The 19918-nt window shown below is 38.6% G+C and overlaps 1 protein-coding gene across 3 annotated transcripts in view; it reads right to left on the minus strand.

Moving 5' to 3' along the window:
- LOC136883240 (ATP-dependent DNA helicase DDX11) overlaps positions 1–19918 on the minus strand; it is a 153319-nt gene that overhangs the window by 87933 nt on the left and 45468 nt on the right. For all 3 annotated transcript variants that reach the window (XM_067155448.2, XM_067155446.2, XM_067155447.2), the window contains 2 exons: positions 9992–10180; positions 5090–5256 (listed from right to left, as the gene is read on the minus strand). In XM_067155448.2, the coding sequence (XP_067011549.2) occupies positions 5090–5256; positions 9992–10180 (356 nt within the window). The remainder of the gene's footprint in view (positions 1–5089; positions 5257–9991; positions 10181–19918) is intronic.

Raw genomic sequence — 19918 nt, forward strand, 5'->3', positions numbered from 1 at the left:
CAGTTGAACCTGGTTAACATAATTTTGGTCAGGACATAAAGCACTTTTGTATGCCAATTATCTTGGTATTAGAGCACAGTCCACAAGTCATTTGAGAACACAGAATCCAAGCTGCTGTCCTGCCTCAGCAATCTGTTCAAGAATTACAGTTACAACTTTCTAAAATCAAATGCCATCCATACAAAAGTCACACTGTTCCATCTTTGCAACCGTGCTGCAAACTGAATATCTGTTTGGGAAGAAGACAACTTGAGTTCACCCTAGCTGTCAAATACTTTGAGTTCACTTTTTTCATTTAAGGACTCTCATCATTTTGTTAGCATGAAGGATAATAATAATAATAATAATAATAATAATAATAATAATAATAATAATAATAATAATAATAATAATAATAATAATAATAATAATAATAATAATAATAATAATAATAACAACAACAATAACAACAATAATAATAATAACGTTATTTGTTTTACGTCCCACTAACTACTTTTACGGTTTTCAGAGACGCCGAGGTGGCGGAATTTAGTCTCACAGGAGTTCTTTTACATGCCAGTAAATCTACCGACACAAGGTTGACGTATTTGAGCACTTTCGAATACCACCAGACTAAGCCAGGATCGAACCTGCCAAGTTGGGGTCAGAAGGCCATCGCCTCAACCGTCTGAGCCACTCAGCACAGCAACATGAAGGTTAGAGCAAGGAACACCATACTTATGATGTAATCATGATCCACCTGGAAAACACATGCAGCAACTGTGCGAAATACAGCTTTGGCACTATATTTTTCTGTGAGTGAGTATGTTTGTCATGCAGTTTGGCAACGTCTCAGGTCACAAAAGAGTTTCGTGAATAGTTTCAAACCTGCAACAGCTAAACCAAATACAGTAGAGACAATACACGACACTGAGCGAGATATCGAGGGACAGCTATTGGAGCTCACTCTAGCGGATAGACCTGAACGGTACTGATTTTGTCATAAGAGCACGTGTATTTTTGTGTGAAGTTTTTGGTGTTATTTATGCGTTTTCAGTGAGTTGACATAATTAAATAGTAGCGTGTGCCATTCCTTGATATCTCCTCTCAACATGAGGGGAAAGGTATGTGCTGTGTTTGGCTGCAGTGATTACGTAGTAGAGAAAAAATGCGTGCTCGTTCTTCAGGTTCCCTCGTGACAAGAACATGTAAGTAATATAGTGTTTGCATATATATTCTTCCAGTGACAGAGATTTTTATAGTACTTCATAATCTTCTGACCTGCTCGACCCATGTTTTAACGGGCTTAAAATATAATACGCATATTTTATTGTATAGTGCAGCAGTTAACCTTCAATACTGATGTGTTGTTGTAGGTGTGATCTGTGGGTTGTGAAATGTCACAGTAGCGATTTGGATAAAGTGTACAAGAAAGAAGGGACGTTACGCTTGTATAAGAATTATAAGATCTGTTCAGATCATTTCCAGGCCAGCGACTTTAAAAATCCTCGAGTATACAGCCAAGGGTATGTTACATTCTTACTCTAATTGTACGTAAATATTCCTCAAAGTATCACTATCGACAACATTTTCAAACTTTTCTTTCTTTTATCCCTCTTCTCAGATTAAAGCCGGGATTTTATAGATTTTCTTTCTGTTAGTAGGCTTCATGTTAAGAGGAAAATTGTCCAGCTATTAAATGTTAATTCATTGAATCATATGTGTAAGGAATGTGCCGATATTTTTATTGACAAATGTCTTAATGTGATGATACATTGTTTTTAAATGAGGAAAAAAGGCAAATCCAACCGTAAGATTTCAGGCAGGTATGCTAAAGCTAAAAAAGTAATGCATAAATGAAAGATCAAGCCATTTCACAGCAGTCCATTTCACACCTTGTTTATATGTCTAATGTCAGTCTTTGAATAATAAACTTTTAAATAATTCTTCAATCATTTATCCAGAATTGCTTTAGAAACTTCGAAGTTAATATCTCAATACCACTTTCTTTCTAGACGTAATTTATTTATCCATTTCCGTATATACATTTCCATTGATATTTGAATTTAGCGCGATTTGTTCAGGTCAAGTCACTAGGAGCGCCACCGTCGAATTGTCTCCCATTTTAGCAAGGCGAAATCCGTAAGTGTCGTGTATTGTCTCTACTGTATTTGGCTAAACTAAGCACCCTCCAGAACCAGTACTGGCAGTAAGAGTTGATACTACTGGACTGAAATAAGCCAACTTGCACCTCACAACCATGGCCAGTATAGGATAAGAAATGGTATGGCAAGAACTAGAGCCATCCTAAAAAAAGAATTAAAAAAGGATATACACAAACTAGGGCCTGTAACGGCAGTGCTTTTCAAGATTTGGAGTATCCATACCACTGCTCAAACCAACCTGTGAAAACTCAGCGTGGATTTTGACGCAGTTGGTGACAAGCCAGCTTGTGGTAGTTCCTTTGAACTTGGGCAACTTCAATATAATGAGGAGAACAGGATACAGCCAACAATGTACACACATTTTTAAGAGGAATAAAAAAAACATTATAAGGAGGAATGCATGCTAACCCAAGATGAAAACAAAAGGTGACATTACACAGAGGTTAGGGTTGAGCCGAGATATAACTATGGTAAATAAAAAAGAATTGATAACGATTATTACCAGAGGTTTCTTAAAATACTACAGTAAAACGTTAATTCGATGTCGTTGGGATGCAAAAATCGGACTTCAAATTATGTGATTTTGAATTAACCGCCGACTCATAATTCAGAAATGCCAATCCTTGCCGCATCACAAAATATTGTAAGACCCATGATTGCTTGCAATTAACCTTGAATCACAGTTTAAACTTTTCATAAGCTATGGTAAAAAAAAAAAAACTACACTTACAGAGCATTTACAAGTATTCAAATAACGCACTTGGATAACTCACTGACTAACATAACCTCAGACAATGAAAGAAAATAAAAGCATAATTCAAAGACGAGAAAACTATGCTAGCTTGCCTGTGCAAGTGCTTTATTCATTCGATTACTGCACTGTATGCATTTTAGATGGCCTGTACTTGCACGGAAAGTACCCGATGCCCTTAAAGATCGTGGCATATCAAACTTTCCTATGACGAGGGGAGAAAGTCTCTTACTTCCATCTGCATTACAACACAGTACAGTGAGACTATCTTTGCACGACTTTCTGCCATGGCACTTCTCTCGTAATTCAGAAATGCCAACCCTTGTCGCGTCACAAAGTATTCGAAGACCCATTAATGCATGCAATCACCTTGATTCACAGTTTAAACCTTTCAATTGCCACGGGAAAAAAAAAAAAAAAAAAAAAAAAAAAAAAAAAAAAAAAAAAAAAAAAAAAAAAAAAAAAAAAACAAACCTATTTCCAAAATATATCCCACAAGGTGCATTTATATTATTCAAATAATGCACTTGAATAAATCACTGACTAACATAACCTCATGCAATGAAAGAAGGAAACACACGCTTCAAAGAAGAGGATAAATGATGCTGGCTCCACTAGGCAAATGTATTTTTTGGATTACTGTACTGTTTGCATTTTTTAAATGCCTTGTACTTGCATCGAAAGTCCACAATGCCCTTGAAAACATCGTGGCTTATCAAACTTTCCCATGACGAGGGAGGAAGTCTCTCGCTTCCGTGTGCATTGCAACACAGTACAATGACCCCCACCCTTGTAAGATTTCCTGGCTGGCACTTCTCTCCTTTAAAACCATAAGTCCGTTTGGGCTTGGCATTTAAAAAAAAACAATGCAGTTTCATCGGCATTGCCAATATTGTTCGGTGCATACAAATTGATTATATGAGCCAAGCTTTTCCGCCAACTGTCGGCACTGCCAGTGTTCGCGGATTCTGCCTCTCCACACACTGCCTGCTACGTGATATTGTGCCTCGTAAATTGTGTGCACTTGGTATGGACACCAACCCTTTGATAGTGATCAACTGTCAATACGGACCATAATGAAATTCATAACCTATGATGGTAACGTTATGTCAATAAACACTTCCGTTACAGCCACATGCAGAAGATAAACTGCTCAAGTTTCTCCAGCATCTCAACAGCATCTGTGCCAAAATCCAGTTCACAATGAAGAGAGAAGAGGAGGGAGAATTTCCATTCTTGGATGTGCTTGTGAAGAGGGAAGGCTGCCGTCTAGTGCACACAGTGTACAGGAAGCCTACGTACACCAACCGCTATCTCAATAAGGACTCCCATCACCACCATGGGCGATGAGGATGCTCTTTGAGTGAGTTAAGAGATTCCATCAGTGAGATCTATAAAGTGGACATCTCGCCCTAGTTTCACAAGCTAATGGATACACCAAAACTGAGATCAAGAGGGCTGTTGAGTCTCATCCATGATTTGAAGAGAGTAAAGCAGAGAAACTTCTAAGTGATTACAGACAGGATCGGCAAGGTTTAACACATTTCAACATCAAGACCGCCTTTACAACAAAGAAAACACTCCACCAGTTATATTCGGCTAAGGACCCTCTCTCCAGCATGCAGAAAGGTTTATACAACAACCACCAAAAGCAGTGTTAACTCCAGGTTGAAAGGAAGCGTCACTGTTGTCTCATCCAACCAGAAAATCTGGACTGAAATTCTTCGTTAGTGAGGCATGCTCCCACTTTCAATCATAAAGTAACATTTGAGGAAACAACTGTTCTGGCTACCACCCACCAGTATGTCATCTCTACTACGAAGCTACTGAAACAATGAAGCATGACATCTGTTTCAAAAAGAAAGAAAAGGGCCTACAGATTAGCAAAGCTCAGCAACTGTTACTCATTGCCAGAAGACTGAATGCACTGGGACACTGGGACACACCGTGCAGGGCTTAGAATCACCAATCCGAAAGAGAAGGAAGACGAAGATGGCACTAACACCTAGGCTTCAGATGCTATAAAAGTACAGGCACCCATCAGTCTAATCTTGACTAGAGCTACCATAGTGCCCCTGGAACACTGATACTTTAAAAATATCTATGAGGCCTAACATTCTGGAAAACCATCAAAGTTTGTCATTCACAAAACTCAAAACCCTTGAAAAAAGTGAAAGCATGTCAATTTGTGCACCTTTCATTGATAAGCGACATATTGCGGAGTTTCTGTACAGCTTCGTTGATACAGTAGTTCTGTCGGGAAGCAAGAGATACCAGACGAATATCTTTGCCATACGGACTTCGCTGCACCTCACCAACAAACTGGGCCAGCTGGGAGTGGGTGCGACTACAGAAGTAGACCTGAAACATTTCAAAAATAAGTGCTGAAAAATTCAGACAGTAAACTATAGTAGTCATTCCATTTATTGTTTACACAATCTGTCTGCCAGAAAATAGGTGCATGCTCACATTTTAAAGTAGCAGGAATGGACTGATTTACACATTTGGAATTTTCAGGCAGTCACAGAAACCCCAAACTATTGATGAAGGTTAAAGAGATAAACTTTTAAGTATTAAACGTGATGATGTACATCACCTTGCTGCCATTTTTGTGTTTAGAGCTAAGTTAAAGAGTGTAAAATAGAAGTTAATTCAAGTGCTATTTCTAACAGGAACAAGGCAAGCAGTTAAAGAGGAGAGAAAAGGGAAATTTGTGGAGAAGTATCTGACTGGAGCTGTAAACAAACATGTGGAATTAACATCTCAGTTTACAATCATATCAGCATTGGCTGAATAGAGCAATTGGAAAGAATAACCTATGATAGGGAAGCTTATAACATCAAGAAAGAAGAGAAAACGTGCCTGTCCAGTGCTGGGGAATTGTGAAATCTGCTGTGTGAAGGAAAGCACACAGCTTCCTTTTTAACAGTCTTCTAACATAAACTAACTTCTGCATACTATGAACAGTGAGTGGCCCGAGTGATCTAAAAAATGTAGTTCAACGTCGCACTAACACACTGAAGTTTTTTGGCAATGCAAGGTCGGAGAAGGGCTAGGACTGGGGAGGTAGTGGCTGCGGCCTTAATTAAGGTACAGCTGTAGCGTTTGCCTGGTGTGAAAATGGGAAACCACAGCAAACTATTTTCAGGACTGTTGACAGTGGGATTCGAACCCATCAACTCCCAAATGCAAGCTCACAGCTACGCATGATCTAAAGATACCCAGATCACATCTCTTTCTGAAAGAAAAGTATTTGAAAACAAAACTACTGCAGTTATTTCACACAAATTTAAAAACCAGATGCTTAATTGCTAAATTATTCTGTAAGTACAAAAGCAAATGCAAAATACGGAGTTAAATAATTTGTTACTAAGCTCAAGTGCTGTGAAGGCAGTAAACAACAGCCTGTTGGAGGTGGTACCAGGCTGGAGGTGCAGAGTGATAATTTCATTTTTTAAACAGCAAACAGACTATACTAGAATGGAGTATAACTACCAACCAGTAGTAATATAATTTGGTGCATTTTTTACAATACGATTGCTCTTGGATGAGGAAGAACTAGTGTTTGTTTATTGCAGTTGGTAGACAGCAGGCAAGTAGTGAACTGAGAACAGTTGTCAATGGGACACAATTCATTTTAGAGACAAATTTGCTGGTGCTTCAAATGTGAAAACAATAGGGCGAATTCAGAGCAGAAACTATGTTAATCGTTCACAGGGGCCTTTTGATCAAAACAGAAAGAAAATAAAGCAAAAGAAACCACTGAACCACCAAGGACTGACCGCCTTGTCTAACAGCCGTCAAAGATTTAGCACGCTACTGTACCTGGTGACAAAACTGGATTACAAAGCACTGGACATAAACTAGTAGTAGTTTCTGGTATGGCTGAGTGCAATTATATCAATGGGCTGATCCATACTACCACTACTACTATAACAACTGTAGGATTATGACATCCAAGATATCTCACATTCATGATATCTTCCAATATGAAAGAAACTGTTGCATTTCTTATGGGGGTACTATTAATCATGTTATTTGTTAATAACTGAAAGGAAGAATCATAATAGGATAAACAAAATGTAAGGTTAGTGCTGAAAGTGGCAGCAACAGAAAGAGACAAGAACAAACATGAAAATAAAAAGACAATCTCTACATCTCATACCTGCCAACTTTACAAAACCAAAAATCAGGAGATTTTGATTTGAAAATCAGGAAAAATCAGGAGATACAATTGGTCAAAACTGCTCATTCTACATATCTTGCGCAATACAGTACCACGATATATTTATAATACTTATTGTCTCAAAGCCCTACTGTTCCTATACACGGCTACAAGGCTAAAAATTACACATCTCTATTCCCTCACAGAAAGTATGTGAGTGAGATGATCGGTCTCTGACAAGCCTACTGAAAATAGTATGAACTCATGCACTTACATGCCATCACTTAGCAAATGCATAGATTAATATATTGCATCAAGCGCCCGTGCGATTATGCGAAACGCAATACTGTTTATATCAAATAACTAGCTGATGTACCCTGAGCTTCGCCACGGAATTCTCAGAAAGACTGCCCTTATAGTTTTCCCAACTGAAGTCAACATAGATCATTACAATGCCACCAGTATGAATGTCGTGATTAAGAGAAATGCTGTCATATGATATCTTCAATCAAATGAAAACAGCACACTTTCTCACTTTTATCGCAAAGTACTACGGTAAATACAAAGTATGTTACAAGTGTTATTATTTTTATATCCACCTATTCTTTGTATATATAATATTCTTTGTATAATATAATAACACTTGTAACATACTTTGTATTTACGTACATTTCAATACGGACCTAACATGAGAATTATAACGTGTAAGAAGTACTACGGTGTCGATCTAACATTTCAAAGTTTCAGAGCTTGAATGACCAGGCTGCAGACAATCGCGAACACTCCTGTGTAATTATTCCATTTAAGTGTGCACACTGCTCATTCTAAACACTGCTTCAGAGTAGGGATCAAATAGCTGGAATACTATGATTATCCAGTGTGTTACATACCAGCAGTATCAGAAAATTTATGAACCAGAGGAATGGCATACTAAAGAAGAGAGAGATCTAACTCTCCACTCCCCAGCTACTTCCCGCCAATATTCAGGCAGGCTGTTATACTCGATACACAGCAGTAATCCCCCATGGCAGGAGAATAAACAAAGCACATCACAACAAACAATGGTCAATGTAATGTTCTTGTTGATCAATTTTATGAGCTTTCTATATTGGAGGCCTTCACATTTAGTTTTCTTCCAATTCTGTGATATTAGAAGATCTAATGTAAAGTGAGTCGTCCTTTTTTTTTCATGACTCCCTCTTGTATTATTATTCAAGCAATCGTTCCTTCATGACTTTTTTCTCATTAATGTGTAACATATTTTTCATTGTAATCCATGTATGAATAGATAATGTTTCAGGTTACCTAACAAGGGGCGAAACATGTCCCTGAGAAGTGTATACAGTATTATGGAGATTTCATCCACGAAGCATGTGGCTTGTACGGAATAGGTGGTGATAATAGAATAAATTATTTTTGTGATAATTTGCTCAAGTCAGTTTCAATACGGATCAGTCATGACAACTGTCTCTTACAAAACTGAATAAGACATAAATAATCGGCAATTGTATTCTCTATAACTTTTGTTATGTAGTACTTTTCAATATGACCAGTAAGACAGGTAATTAAAAATTAAATTTTGGCACCTTCCCCTAAACTACCATTTTGAACAGAATGAATAAAATTATTTGTAGTGCAGACTGTAGTTCCATATTCCCCGACTTTACATAAAATTCTGTTCACACATTTTCTCGTACCTCGATGCTGATATGGACTTAGCAAAAAATATCCAAATTCATGAATATCTCTCTATAGCCAGTACAGTAAAAATGTATAAGACATAATTGATAGGAAATTTAATAATATACAACTTTAATTATGCAGTATAATCGATATGGCCAATAACAACTTACATATTTGAGAAATACATTTTAGGCCTTCCCCTAAACTACCATTTCACTCAGCGTGAATAAAATTATGTATGGCCTAGATTGTAAATTCTCTTCAGCCGTTTTCTCGTGATAAGCGTGCGTACGTACATACAAACATACAGACAGAAATTACGAAAAATTAAAACGTGCATTTCCCCTTGTTACTATGGTCATGACCGATACGGAAATATCTTTCTTTTTAAATTCTGAGCAATGTAAAGACAAAACTCTTATTTTATTTATATTGAGATAAATTAAAATTAGTCAAAATTGTCTCCAAATGGCTCCTGAAATCTCTAGAAAAGTCAGTAGTCGTTATCATTGAAATTCTGTCATTAAGTTACTAAGTAAGACCAAATACAGTACTGTATTTGGTAAGACTCAATATCTAGCGACTAGTCTCTGGAATTGACCAAAGAGAATGGAATCGACTAGACTGATGCGAACGAACACGAACAGAGTACGCGAGAACGAGAGATTGACAATCGATATACAGGTTTCAATAAAGATCGCACATTCGCGCACATTTCTCACATTAATAAACGTCGATATTTCATTTGAAAGCGGCCAATGAGCGAAGGACTTCCGGCCACAGGTGTAAAAAACTGAAATGGCGGGATGTGAAAACAAATGTTTTATGTTCACCAAAAAAAGCTAAAATCGGGAGAAATAATAGAATAATCAAGAGGCGGGAAAAACTCTCGAAAATCGGGAGTCTCCCGCCTAAATCGGGAAAGTTGGCAGGTATACAATCTCCATTAAATAGATCGGCTCTCCCCTAATCAATCCCAATTCTTCAACCATTTCTTCTCAACTCCAAGAAGCCCATTTCTCCTTTCCAGCTTCATTAGGAAGGCAGGTTTCTGCATTCACTGAGGGGCCATCATGAGTCATCTTCAGACTTGATGTGGGAAGTGTAGGATAGTAAGATGGGAAAAGGGAGAAACAAAACAATTTTTTTTTTTTTTAAAGTAGCACACATTACCTTACATTACATTGGAAATCCACAAAATCCATACTAGGATTGTTCCACAGTTAAGAGAAACAAAGCTATCATTACCTTTGTTCCTTCAAACTCTTCATCTTCTTCAAGTTCAGGGTCCGAACACTCATCATTATCAGAATTTATAGGACAATCCTCCAACAGAATGTCCAAATCATCCAAGTCAGGATCAACACCTGGTTCATCTAAACTTGCACCTTCCATCTTTGGTACTCTCGAAAACTTCTCCATGTTCTTCTCCTTAGCCTGTAATGCAAATCATGTAGTGAATTTTAGAAATGTCAGCATCAAAAGACAAAACCATTAATATAGTACAGTAGAAATTCCAATTCTCCATTTTTTTAAATCTTTAAGTCGCACTGACACAGATAGGTCTTATGGTGACAATGAGATAGGAAAATGCTAGGAGTAGGAAGGAAGTGGCCGTGGCCTTAATTAAGGTACACACCGGGTGAGTTGGCCGTGCGGTTAGAGGCGCGCGGATGTGAGCTTGCATCCGGGGGATAGTGGGTTTGAATCACACTGTCGGCAGCCCTGAAGATGGTTTTCCATGGTTTCCCATTTTTACACCAGGCAAATGCTGGGGCTGTACCTTAATGAAGGCCACGGCCGCTTCCTTCCTACTCCTAGACCTTTCCTATCCCATTGTCGCCATAAGACCTATCTGTGTCCGTGCGACGTAAAGCCAATAGCAAAACAAAATTAAGGTACAGCCCCAGCATTTGCCTGCTGTGAAAAAAGGGAAACCACGGAAAACCATCTTCAGGGCTGCCGACAGTGTGGTTCAAACCCACTATCTCCCGAATGCAAGCTCACAGCTGTGCACCCCTAATTGCACAGCCAACTTGGTCAGTTTTTCCATTCTTTGGACAAATCATAATCATGTTATTCACTTTTACTTCACACATAAGCTGCATCCATGCCTTTGCTGGCGGGACCTAGTGTTTACAGTGTACTATGTCTTCTGGTATGAGCTAGAGCAATTTTGTCACTTTCATTCGTCTGTCTCAGCTTCATCCTTGGTTTGGACAAAATGAAAGTGACCGAGGTATGAGTGATGCTAGTAATGCCATTCCTTATGCAGCCAGTCCCTGCTATGAATGGTGTGAAAATGTTGCTCATAGGGTCGGTTGGTGCATGCATTCCAGTGGGCTTAGCAGACTGATATGTAATAGCAACTTCTGGCTCACTGAGGAAAGCAACGGGAAACTACCTCACACCTCATTTCCATAGTACGCCTCTTCAGTGATGCCTAGGCCATCTACGACAGCTTCTGGCGGAGCTGTTGAGGATCCGACCAGCCTTTGGACTGAGGACTAAACATACATACACAAGCTACATCCACGGTGTCTGGTTTATGACCCCTAGTTTGTAGCTTTGACTCCAGCTCTGATGGTCAATCTTTGAAAGGCAATCGAATATCTGGGCTGTCCATGTCTTTGTTGTTGGTATGTGAAAGATCTCTGGTGGTGCACTCGATTGTCACCCGACAAAATTAAATTACAAATGTTCGTCTCGCAAGCCTTCACACACTGATTTCTAACAGGATATCACCAAATATGAGTCACCATTGCTTGAACCAGCCTCCTTGTCCTTGCAGTGTGTGCTCGTCCCTGCCCCGTGTGGCCATCAATGGCGCCAACCTCGGTGAACCTCCTAACAGTTTGAAACGCAACCATCCTGCTGATTTTCAGCTCCTTAACCTTGTAATACCCACAGTAATTGTGCTTCATTACTGGTACGAAGAATTTCCGTAACATCAGCTTATTCCCTTTTGTTCAATTTATACCATTTACATTGTTTCATATTTGACATAAAATATTTATAACAATAGAATACATTTGAAGATACAGGGGGTCCAAGTGTTGACCTTCTCTATTACTATCCACTAGGACACATCTGCCACAGAATCGTGAGAAGAATGGATGACTTAAAAAAAAAAGAAACTTCTTTCAATGTTTTTAAACTCAGCCTATGAGTACAATTAGAAATGCAAGTATTTCAATCTATGAGGATTGGGGCAAAAGTCATGGCAATCAGTTTTTTCTCGTAAATATGTGAACGGATCACAAACGTATATGTGTCGTGTGGAAGTTCTGCAGGCATAGTGTGTATGCAGAACAGATGGCTCTGTGGTAGCTGGTAGTAGCACAGCTAGGGCTGTGAAATCAGTCAGTTGGTGAGTGCCATGCGAGATGGGAGTAACCCATGTTGAGCAGCGCGCTTACATAAAAATAACCGTTCTCCGAGAGAGAAATGAGATGGAATGTCACAGTTATTATTATACAATCTTCCTGCAACAGCTGCAGATTGCCCAAAGACAAAGAGTACCTTAACAACAATAATGGACGTGGATATAATAGACAATGTGATCGCATGATGCCGAATGCAGGCAATCGAGTGAGGCACGTCAAACATCTATTTGAGGTCCGCAAGCATGGTTCTTGAAGATCATGATGGACTTCTTGAGTGTGGTAATCGCGATGTTATAGATAAAATCTCTATTCAGCCCAAAGGTATTGCAGAAGTTGACAAAAATGTAGGTATGGTTCCTCGAGCCCTTGGGAATAATGCCTGCACGGTGGGTAGGAAAGTTTCAGCAAGGACGTGTGTCAACCAGTGATGAGCAATGTTCAGGACAACCTGTCAGTGTGCGGACCGACGTGGCACGTGCCGTCATTGAGCAGCTCCTGGATGAAGACAGACGATGGACACTGCTGGAGTTAGAAAGAGCAAGTGGCATCGAGAAACGCACCGTCCACAGGATATTTCGTAATGAGCTGCAACTGCGCAAAATCACATCGCGGTGACGGAAGTTCAAAGGTGGGTGCGCTATGCAATATGCTCCGACCACCTTGCACGCTGGCAAGAGGAAGGCGATCAATTCTTATCACGAATAATCGCCATCGATGAATTTTGGGCCAGAGCATACGAACCCGAGCTGAAACGTCAGTCCGCAGAGTGACGACATGCTGGATCACCCCAAGGAGGCAGAAGGTCCGTCAGAATCCTTCCCCAGTCAAATTGATGGTGATCATCGCGTATGATGTCAGGGGTCATTGTTTGCCACTTTGTTCCACATGGCAGAACAGTGACCGCACAGTACTACAGGGACTTCCTGGTGAGGTACGACGTGGCATTCGGGAGAAACGTCCGGATCTTGTGGACAGTGCAATAATCCTGCATGACAATGCAAAACCACATAAAGCTGAGTGTGTAGGGCAGCTACTGCGACATTGGAGATGGGAAGAATTGGAGCACCCACCGTACTCTCCCGACATTTCGCCCTGTGACTTTGATCTCATTCAAAAGATTACGGAACCACTACGTGGTAGGCGGTTTGCAACACGAGAGGACATTGCTAATGCTGTGCGCCAAAAGGTGATCCGATTCACACATGGTGCGGCAAATGCTGAGGCAGATGGTATTCAGCGCCCCCCACATCATTGGCAACATGTGGTGTCAGTAGCAGGGGACTACTTTGAGGGTCTTTAGGCCCAGGATAGTCATGTCAACTTTATGTGTACTGTGTTGTCATTCTTTTGCACCAGGAAGGCCATATTGCTCTATATACTACCGTAATAAATTAGTGTGTTACGATATTTCAGTGCTATTCATTGTCCATACATGTAGTTAACACCTTGTCCTTTCGTCTATATGTCACATTTTCCAACCGGACTGGTATCTTCAAGAAAAAAAAAAAAAAAAATAGTTGCCATGACTTTTGCCCCAACCCTCATATATATAATAAGACTTTTGTCTGTACATTGCTCAGAATTCGAAAAGAATGGTATTTCTTATCGGATATGTCCCCAGTATCAAGGAAATGCATTTTTTACTTTTCTGTAATTTCTGTCTGTCTGTATGAATGTATGTACACGCATCACTAGAAAACGGCTAAGGATAATTTAATGAAAATTGGTATGCGAAGTCGGGGTATAAGTCGCTACAATCTAGGCCACAAATAATTTTATTCACGCTGAAAGAAATGGTAGTTTAGGGGAAGGCCTAACATTTAATTTTCAAATATTTTTGTTATTAGTGGTCCCATATTAATGAAAATTGGTATTCAAAGTCGGAGTATAAGTCTCTACAATCTAGGCTATAAATAATTTTATTCACGCTGATAGAAATGGTAGTTTAGGGGAAGGCCTAACATTTAATTTTCAAATATTTATGTTATTAGTGGTCCTATATTAATGAAAATTGGTACTCAAAGTCGGAGTATAAGTCTCTACAATCTAGGCTATAAATAATTTTATTCGCGCCGAGTAAAATGGTAATTTAAGAGAAAGCCAAAAACTTAATTCTTAAATATTTACGTTATTAGTGGTCCTATCTCAATGAAAATTGGTATGCATAGTCGGAGAATGAACCACTACAATATAGGCTATAAATCATTTTATTCATGCTGAGTGAAATGGTAGTTTACTGGAAGGCCTAAAATTGAATTCTCAAATATTTATATTATTAGTGGTCGTATCGATAAATACTACATTATCAAAGTTATATAGAATTAAATTTCCGACCATTTATCTCTTATACATGTTTACTGTACCGGCTATAATAACACAAATATTCATGAATTTGTAATTTTGTTGCTAAGTCCATATCAACGCCAAGACAAGAGAAAATGGGTTAACAGAATTTAATGAAAATCGGTACATAGTGTCAGGGAATATGAAACAACAGTCTAAGCTATAAACAAATTTATTCACCGTGGATGAAATTGTAGTTTAGAGGAAGGCGCTTAATATGTAATTTTTAAATACCTATGTTAATGGTCCTATCGGAAAGAACTACATAACAAAAGTTATAGAGAATACAATTTCTGATCATTTATGTTCTACTTAGTTTTACCGTACCGACTATGGAAAGAGTGGTATTTCAGATTGATCAACAATAACATTACGTTGACCATTGTTTGTTGTGATGTTCTTTGTCTCTTATGCTGCCTCTCAACTCCGATAGATGGGATTACTGCTGCGAACCGAGTATAACAGTCTGACTGAATATTGGCGGTAAATAGCTGGGGAGTTAGAGAACTTTCTTCTTTAGCATGCCATTCCTCTGGTTCATACATTTTCTGATACATCTGATACGAAACGCACTGGTTCATTATAGTATTCCAGCTATTCGATCCCTACAGTGACGCGCTGTTTTGAATGAGCAGGGTGCATACTTACGGCAGAGGCTTAGTAGTAGTAGTAGTAGTAGTAGTAGTAGTAGTAGTAGTAGTAGTAGTAGTAGTGTGGCCTGGTCTAGAATAACAATTTAGGCCTATTCCAAATTATAGCACCGCAATTCACTAAATAACTCAAAATTCAACCCTGAAAAGAGCCTTTTCTTAAGAAAAACTTCTTCCTCTTCACTTTTATTAAATTCTACATTCATTTTATTCCAAATTAGCAGTGAAGGGGGGTTTCTCCTCTGGCGTGGAGGAAAAATTTGCCTCCAAGTCAGATAGATTTTTCCGCCGCCAGTGTAGTCAATTAAGATTTTCCGACTCATCGGGTACTCCTAGGAAACAGATTAGTAAAAGGGCATAGTTTTTGCCCTGGGAGTCTCCACTATTCGACCCTCTCCCCACCGAAAAAAGACGAAGAGAGTTCATGGATCACGGCTGTCTGCGGCTTTGATCATTCCAGCTCTGGAACTTTGGACTGTTAGATCGGCAGCATTCTTCTGTTCCTCAAAAGTGAGAAAATGTGTGGTTTTTCATTTGATCAAGTATTTCGAGCATTGCATTTAATTGCGCCATTCCTACTGACGTCATTGTAATGACGTATGTTCATTTCAGTTGGGAAAACTACTAAGACAGTCTTTCTGAGGATGTAAAAATGTAGGTGGAGAATGAGTTTGTACCATTATAATGAAAACTCCCCAACCTGATTGTGACTGGTGGTAGGCAAGCAGACCTACCATTACAATGAAAATTCCCTAACTCAGTCTTCATATGAGAGAAGACGTTGGGTGACTTCCCCGTCACGTTTCTAGGGTAACGTTCAGAGCTATGCAATTTAATACAATCTTGCTCAAACACGTACAATACCTAACCTAGAATTCTGTATACAATGTAAAATTCCATAGCGAAGCATGGGTACATCAGCTAGTATTAGAATAAAAACAAAAATTATTGCAATGGTTTACTCATAGGTAACCAAGGATTAACACAAGCAATTGAATGGTAAAACTGAGTTGCTAATATGCATGATAATTTTCATTAGTTTGTCATGTACTTCAATTTTTTATTTTTATTTCAGAGCTTCTTATGTAAACATACAATAATTACTTTCAACATAATGTAGTGAATGTACATGTTTATAAGAAGAAAGTCATGAATTTTTGTTCTAACACTTCCTGTGACAAATATGTAATGCAGCGTATGGTAGGGCTAAGGGCTGTGAAAGTCTACAAACTGCAGCATGATTTTTGTTACCAGACACTCCACGACAGAAACTTCAGCAAAACATACTTTCTCTTCTACAGCTGAACTCACAATGGCTACCCTAATGCTTCTTACAAGGGTGGTACTCATAACTGAATATACAATCTGTATCAACATTTTGTAACACTGTTACAACATTGAAAGTTCATTTTTATATGAATACTGAACTGCTTAATTCAAATTCAAAATACCATGTTAGAGCTCATGTATTTTCAAAAAGTTATGTTTAAGGATGATGGAATGCTGCCTGGCTAGAAGAGAAAAGCAGTGCAGAATCATGCTGAGCTGGAAATGGAACTGTAGTTCTTGCGAAGCTAAGAAAAGGTCCAAACTCCTGGCCGCCTGATAATTTGTTCTTTGAACAGTCTTCAAGATAGCGAACTTGAGTTTCAGTAACTGGGAAAACACACTTGTTAGGCCCAAACCCAGAATCCACGTGAGTTGATTGACAGCTGTCAGCATATGAAATGATTACAGAACTGAGGCCAGTCTGTTTCACTTAAACTGTGAAATATTTAAATTATGAAGTGTACTGTGTTAAGTTCAGAACTGTTTGCAAGTTTCATATCTTTGCTTAACCTTTTAATTGCAGAGTTACCAGCTGACTGTTTGGTACCTCAGTGCTGAGTTTTTTCATTCGTATGTAAAAAAAATTGTAGAATCCTCAATTTTTAATTTTTTTTTTTTTTTGCTAGGGGCTTTACGTCGCACCGACACAGATAGGTCTTATGGCGACGATAGGATAGGAAAGGCCTAGGAGTTGGAAGGAAGCGGCCGTGGCCTTAATTAAGGTACAGCCCCAGCATTTGCCTGGTGTGAAAATGGGAAACCACGGAAAACCATTTTCAGGGCCAATTTTTAATTTATCAGTGGGGTGATTAGCTTAAAATGGTTATAAATATTGGTTCTTTATAAACCTAAATGCAAATGGAAAATCCTACATTTATGTTCAATATTAAATAGGGCTAGGATTTTCATGATGGAGCACATATTTTTTGGTAAGACTGATAATGATAAGTAGGAACCTGAAAAAATCGCATTTGCGATAAATGCAATTTTTTGAATCTTGTAGTGAATCCAAGACTACGGAAATTCTAATGTTGATTAAAATCATTTTTAAGCATTAATAGAAGTGCAAAAATATGCTATTTTACTGGCGAAAACAACGTATTTTGGCAAAATTGTCAGAAATAATAAAAATATGATGCATAAATTTTTGGCCATTCCAATCAATGAAGAAAAGTAGCCGATCGATTGCTGCTTGCTGACTTTAATCGATATTTACAATGGGAATAGCAAGGGGAATAAGATCTGTATCAATTATTATCGAAATGTAAATCAAGTGTCACGGAAATAACGAGAGAGACGCAGCGTTGTTTTCCTGTTGTTCAAAACTGAAACTAGTGAAGAGTAGAAAGTCGAGTGATCGTTTAGGTTATGGGGCGCAAGACAAAAACTGCTCACGAAAGAGCTCAGCAATATACAAAGGATGGTTTATATGCCACAGATTCAGCGACAGTGTTTTGCAACTATTGTAATTGCCGAGTTGGGTGGGAAAAAAAAGACAGCATTGTGAAACATGTTAAATCTGAAAAACACGTGGGTAAGTGACGTGATAATGAAAGTTCAACCCCTGCTGCTAGTACGTCTCAAAGAAAGCAATCTTCTGTGCTTACACAGTTAGATAGTTGTAAATGACGAAAAATTTCCAGAGATAACTTCTCGAAACGCACAGTTGAAGTATTTCCAAAGCAAATATACCTCTGGAAAAGCTGGAAAGCAAAGAGCTAAGAGCCTGGATTACTGAGTTTTCAAATGAAGAGCTGCCATGTGTGAGAACTCTACGTAAAGTATATTTACCAGGTAAGTTTCGATTTCATTGATCGGGTACAGTTTAGGTATTGCGACATCGAAACCACGCGCAAAATTGAAGGATACCGAATGCGAGTGCAATTTCCATATCGAACTATATTACCCATACCCAATTGATCCAGTAATTTTAAATTATTTTCTTATAATTTGAGGTCTTTCTTCCCTTCTAGAAGTTGCATCTGACCACCAGAAAAGAACAGCAGAGACTCTTAGTGGGGAAGAACATCAACATACTCTGTGATGAAACTACAGATAGAATGGGCCGTTCTGTTTTTATCATCATATTCCAAGTCCCACCCGGATCGAAAAGAGAGCTGCACGTTGTTTCTGTGAACTATCTTGATGCAGGAAATGCTACAAACTGTTCTCGTGCTGTTTTAGAAGCTCTGCTCGGTTATAGTTTACCATATGATGCAGTTAAAGTGTTTGTTAGTGACAGTGCCCCGTGCATGACCCAGTGTTATGAAACATTAAGTGTGGTCATAAGGGATCACTTAATGCATGTACAGTGCTGGGCACATAAGATCAACTTGGTTGGCAACAGTTGGGTCGCAGTGATCACAGATTTAAATCATGTGGTTGCGATGGTAGTCTGCATTTTTGAACACAAGAAAGCAAAAATATAATTATTTAAAATTCTTAACATCAAAGTATGGTGCTTCAAACGAAGCAAAGCCTTTTCCTGCACCTGTCAAAACTCAATGGAATAACTGGTTCAGGCTGCCTTCTATTTCAGTGCTTACTTTACTGATGTTACATTTTTCAAGATGTCTGACATGAAAGACATCAACAAATGTGGTATTCAGTACCTGACTGATCTGAGTGACCGAGAAGTGAATAGGCTTCACTCCCACATGGTTTTTGTCACAGATCCTGCAGCTGGATTGGTTGACCTCCTTACTGAACTTGAAAGGTCTCTGTATCCTACCTCTCATCTCCTTTACCCAAACTGCATAACTTTGATGCCAGTTTTACCTTAATTTGTGAGGCAACTAATGATGCTTTGATTAAGCTCACTCCTCTACAGCAGGCGGCATGTAGAGACACATTTGTCAAAGCTGCTCATTCTTCACAGTGCAAGCTAGCCACATTGAAATCGAAAGACCCCAACCATAAGCATTTTGTGTCAATTTCTCAAGCTTTGTATTCAAAAAATATAATTTTGAATAACACTGATAAATTAGATGAGCTTGAGAAATTGTTTGGAGTAACAGATCTCTCACGAAATGATATCTGGTCTGGTTACTGTTCTCTGAAACATGCAATTCAAACCCAGATGAAAGAAAGTGAAAAATGTGATGTCATGCCATCAACTGCAGTTCAGACAGAGTTCAGCATATTTGCTAAATACTGTCTTGAGTTGCTGTGGACCCCAACAAACAATGTAGATAGCGAGTGCGTGTTGTCTCATTACAACACAGTGGTTACAGACAGATGGTGCAATTTGAAAAACAGCAATGCCGAAGTAGACAATGATTTCGTATGAATAATGAATTTGTATAGTGTGTGAACCAAGGACAATAATTGCGCTTCCTAAACTTGGAATCGTTAAAATTAATAATACCGTGCGATTATTTTAACTTTGTAAATTGATGCTAATTTTGGAAAAAGAGATGCTACTTTAGGAAAAAGTAGATGCTAATTTTGAAACAAATAGATGCTAA

This window comes from Anabrus simplex, chromosome 11 (assembly GCF_040414725.1).
Source record: "Anabrus simplex isolate iqAnaSimp1 chromosome 11, ASM4041472v1, whole genome shotgun sequence".
Lineage (NCBI taxonomy): Eukaryota > Metazoa > Arthropoda > Insecta > Orthoptera > Tettigoniidae > Anabrus > Anabrus simplex.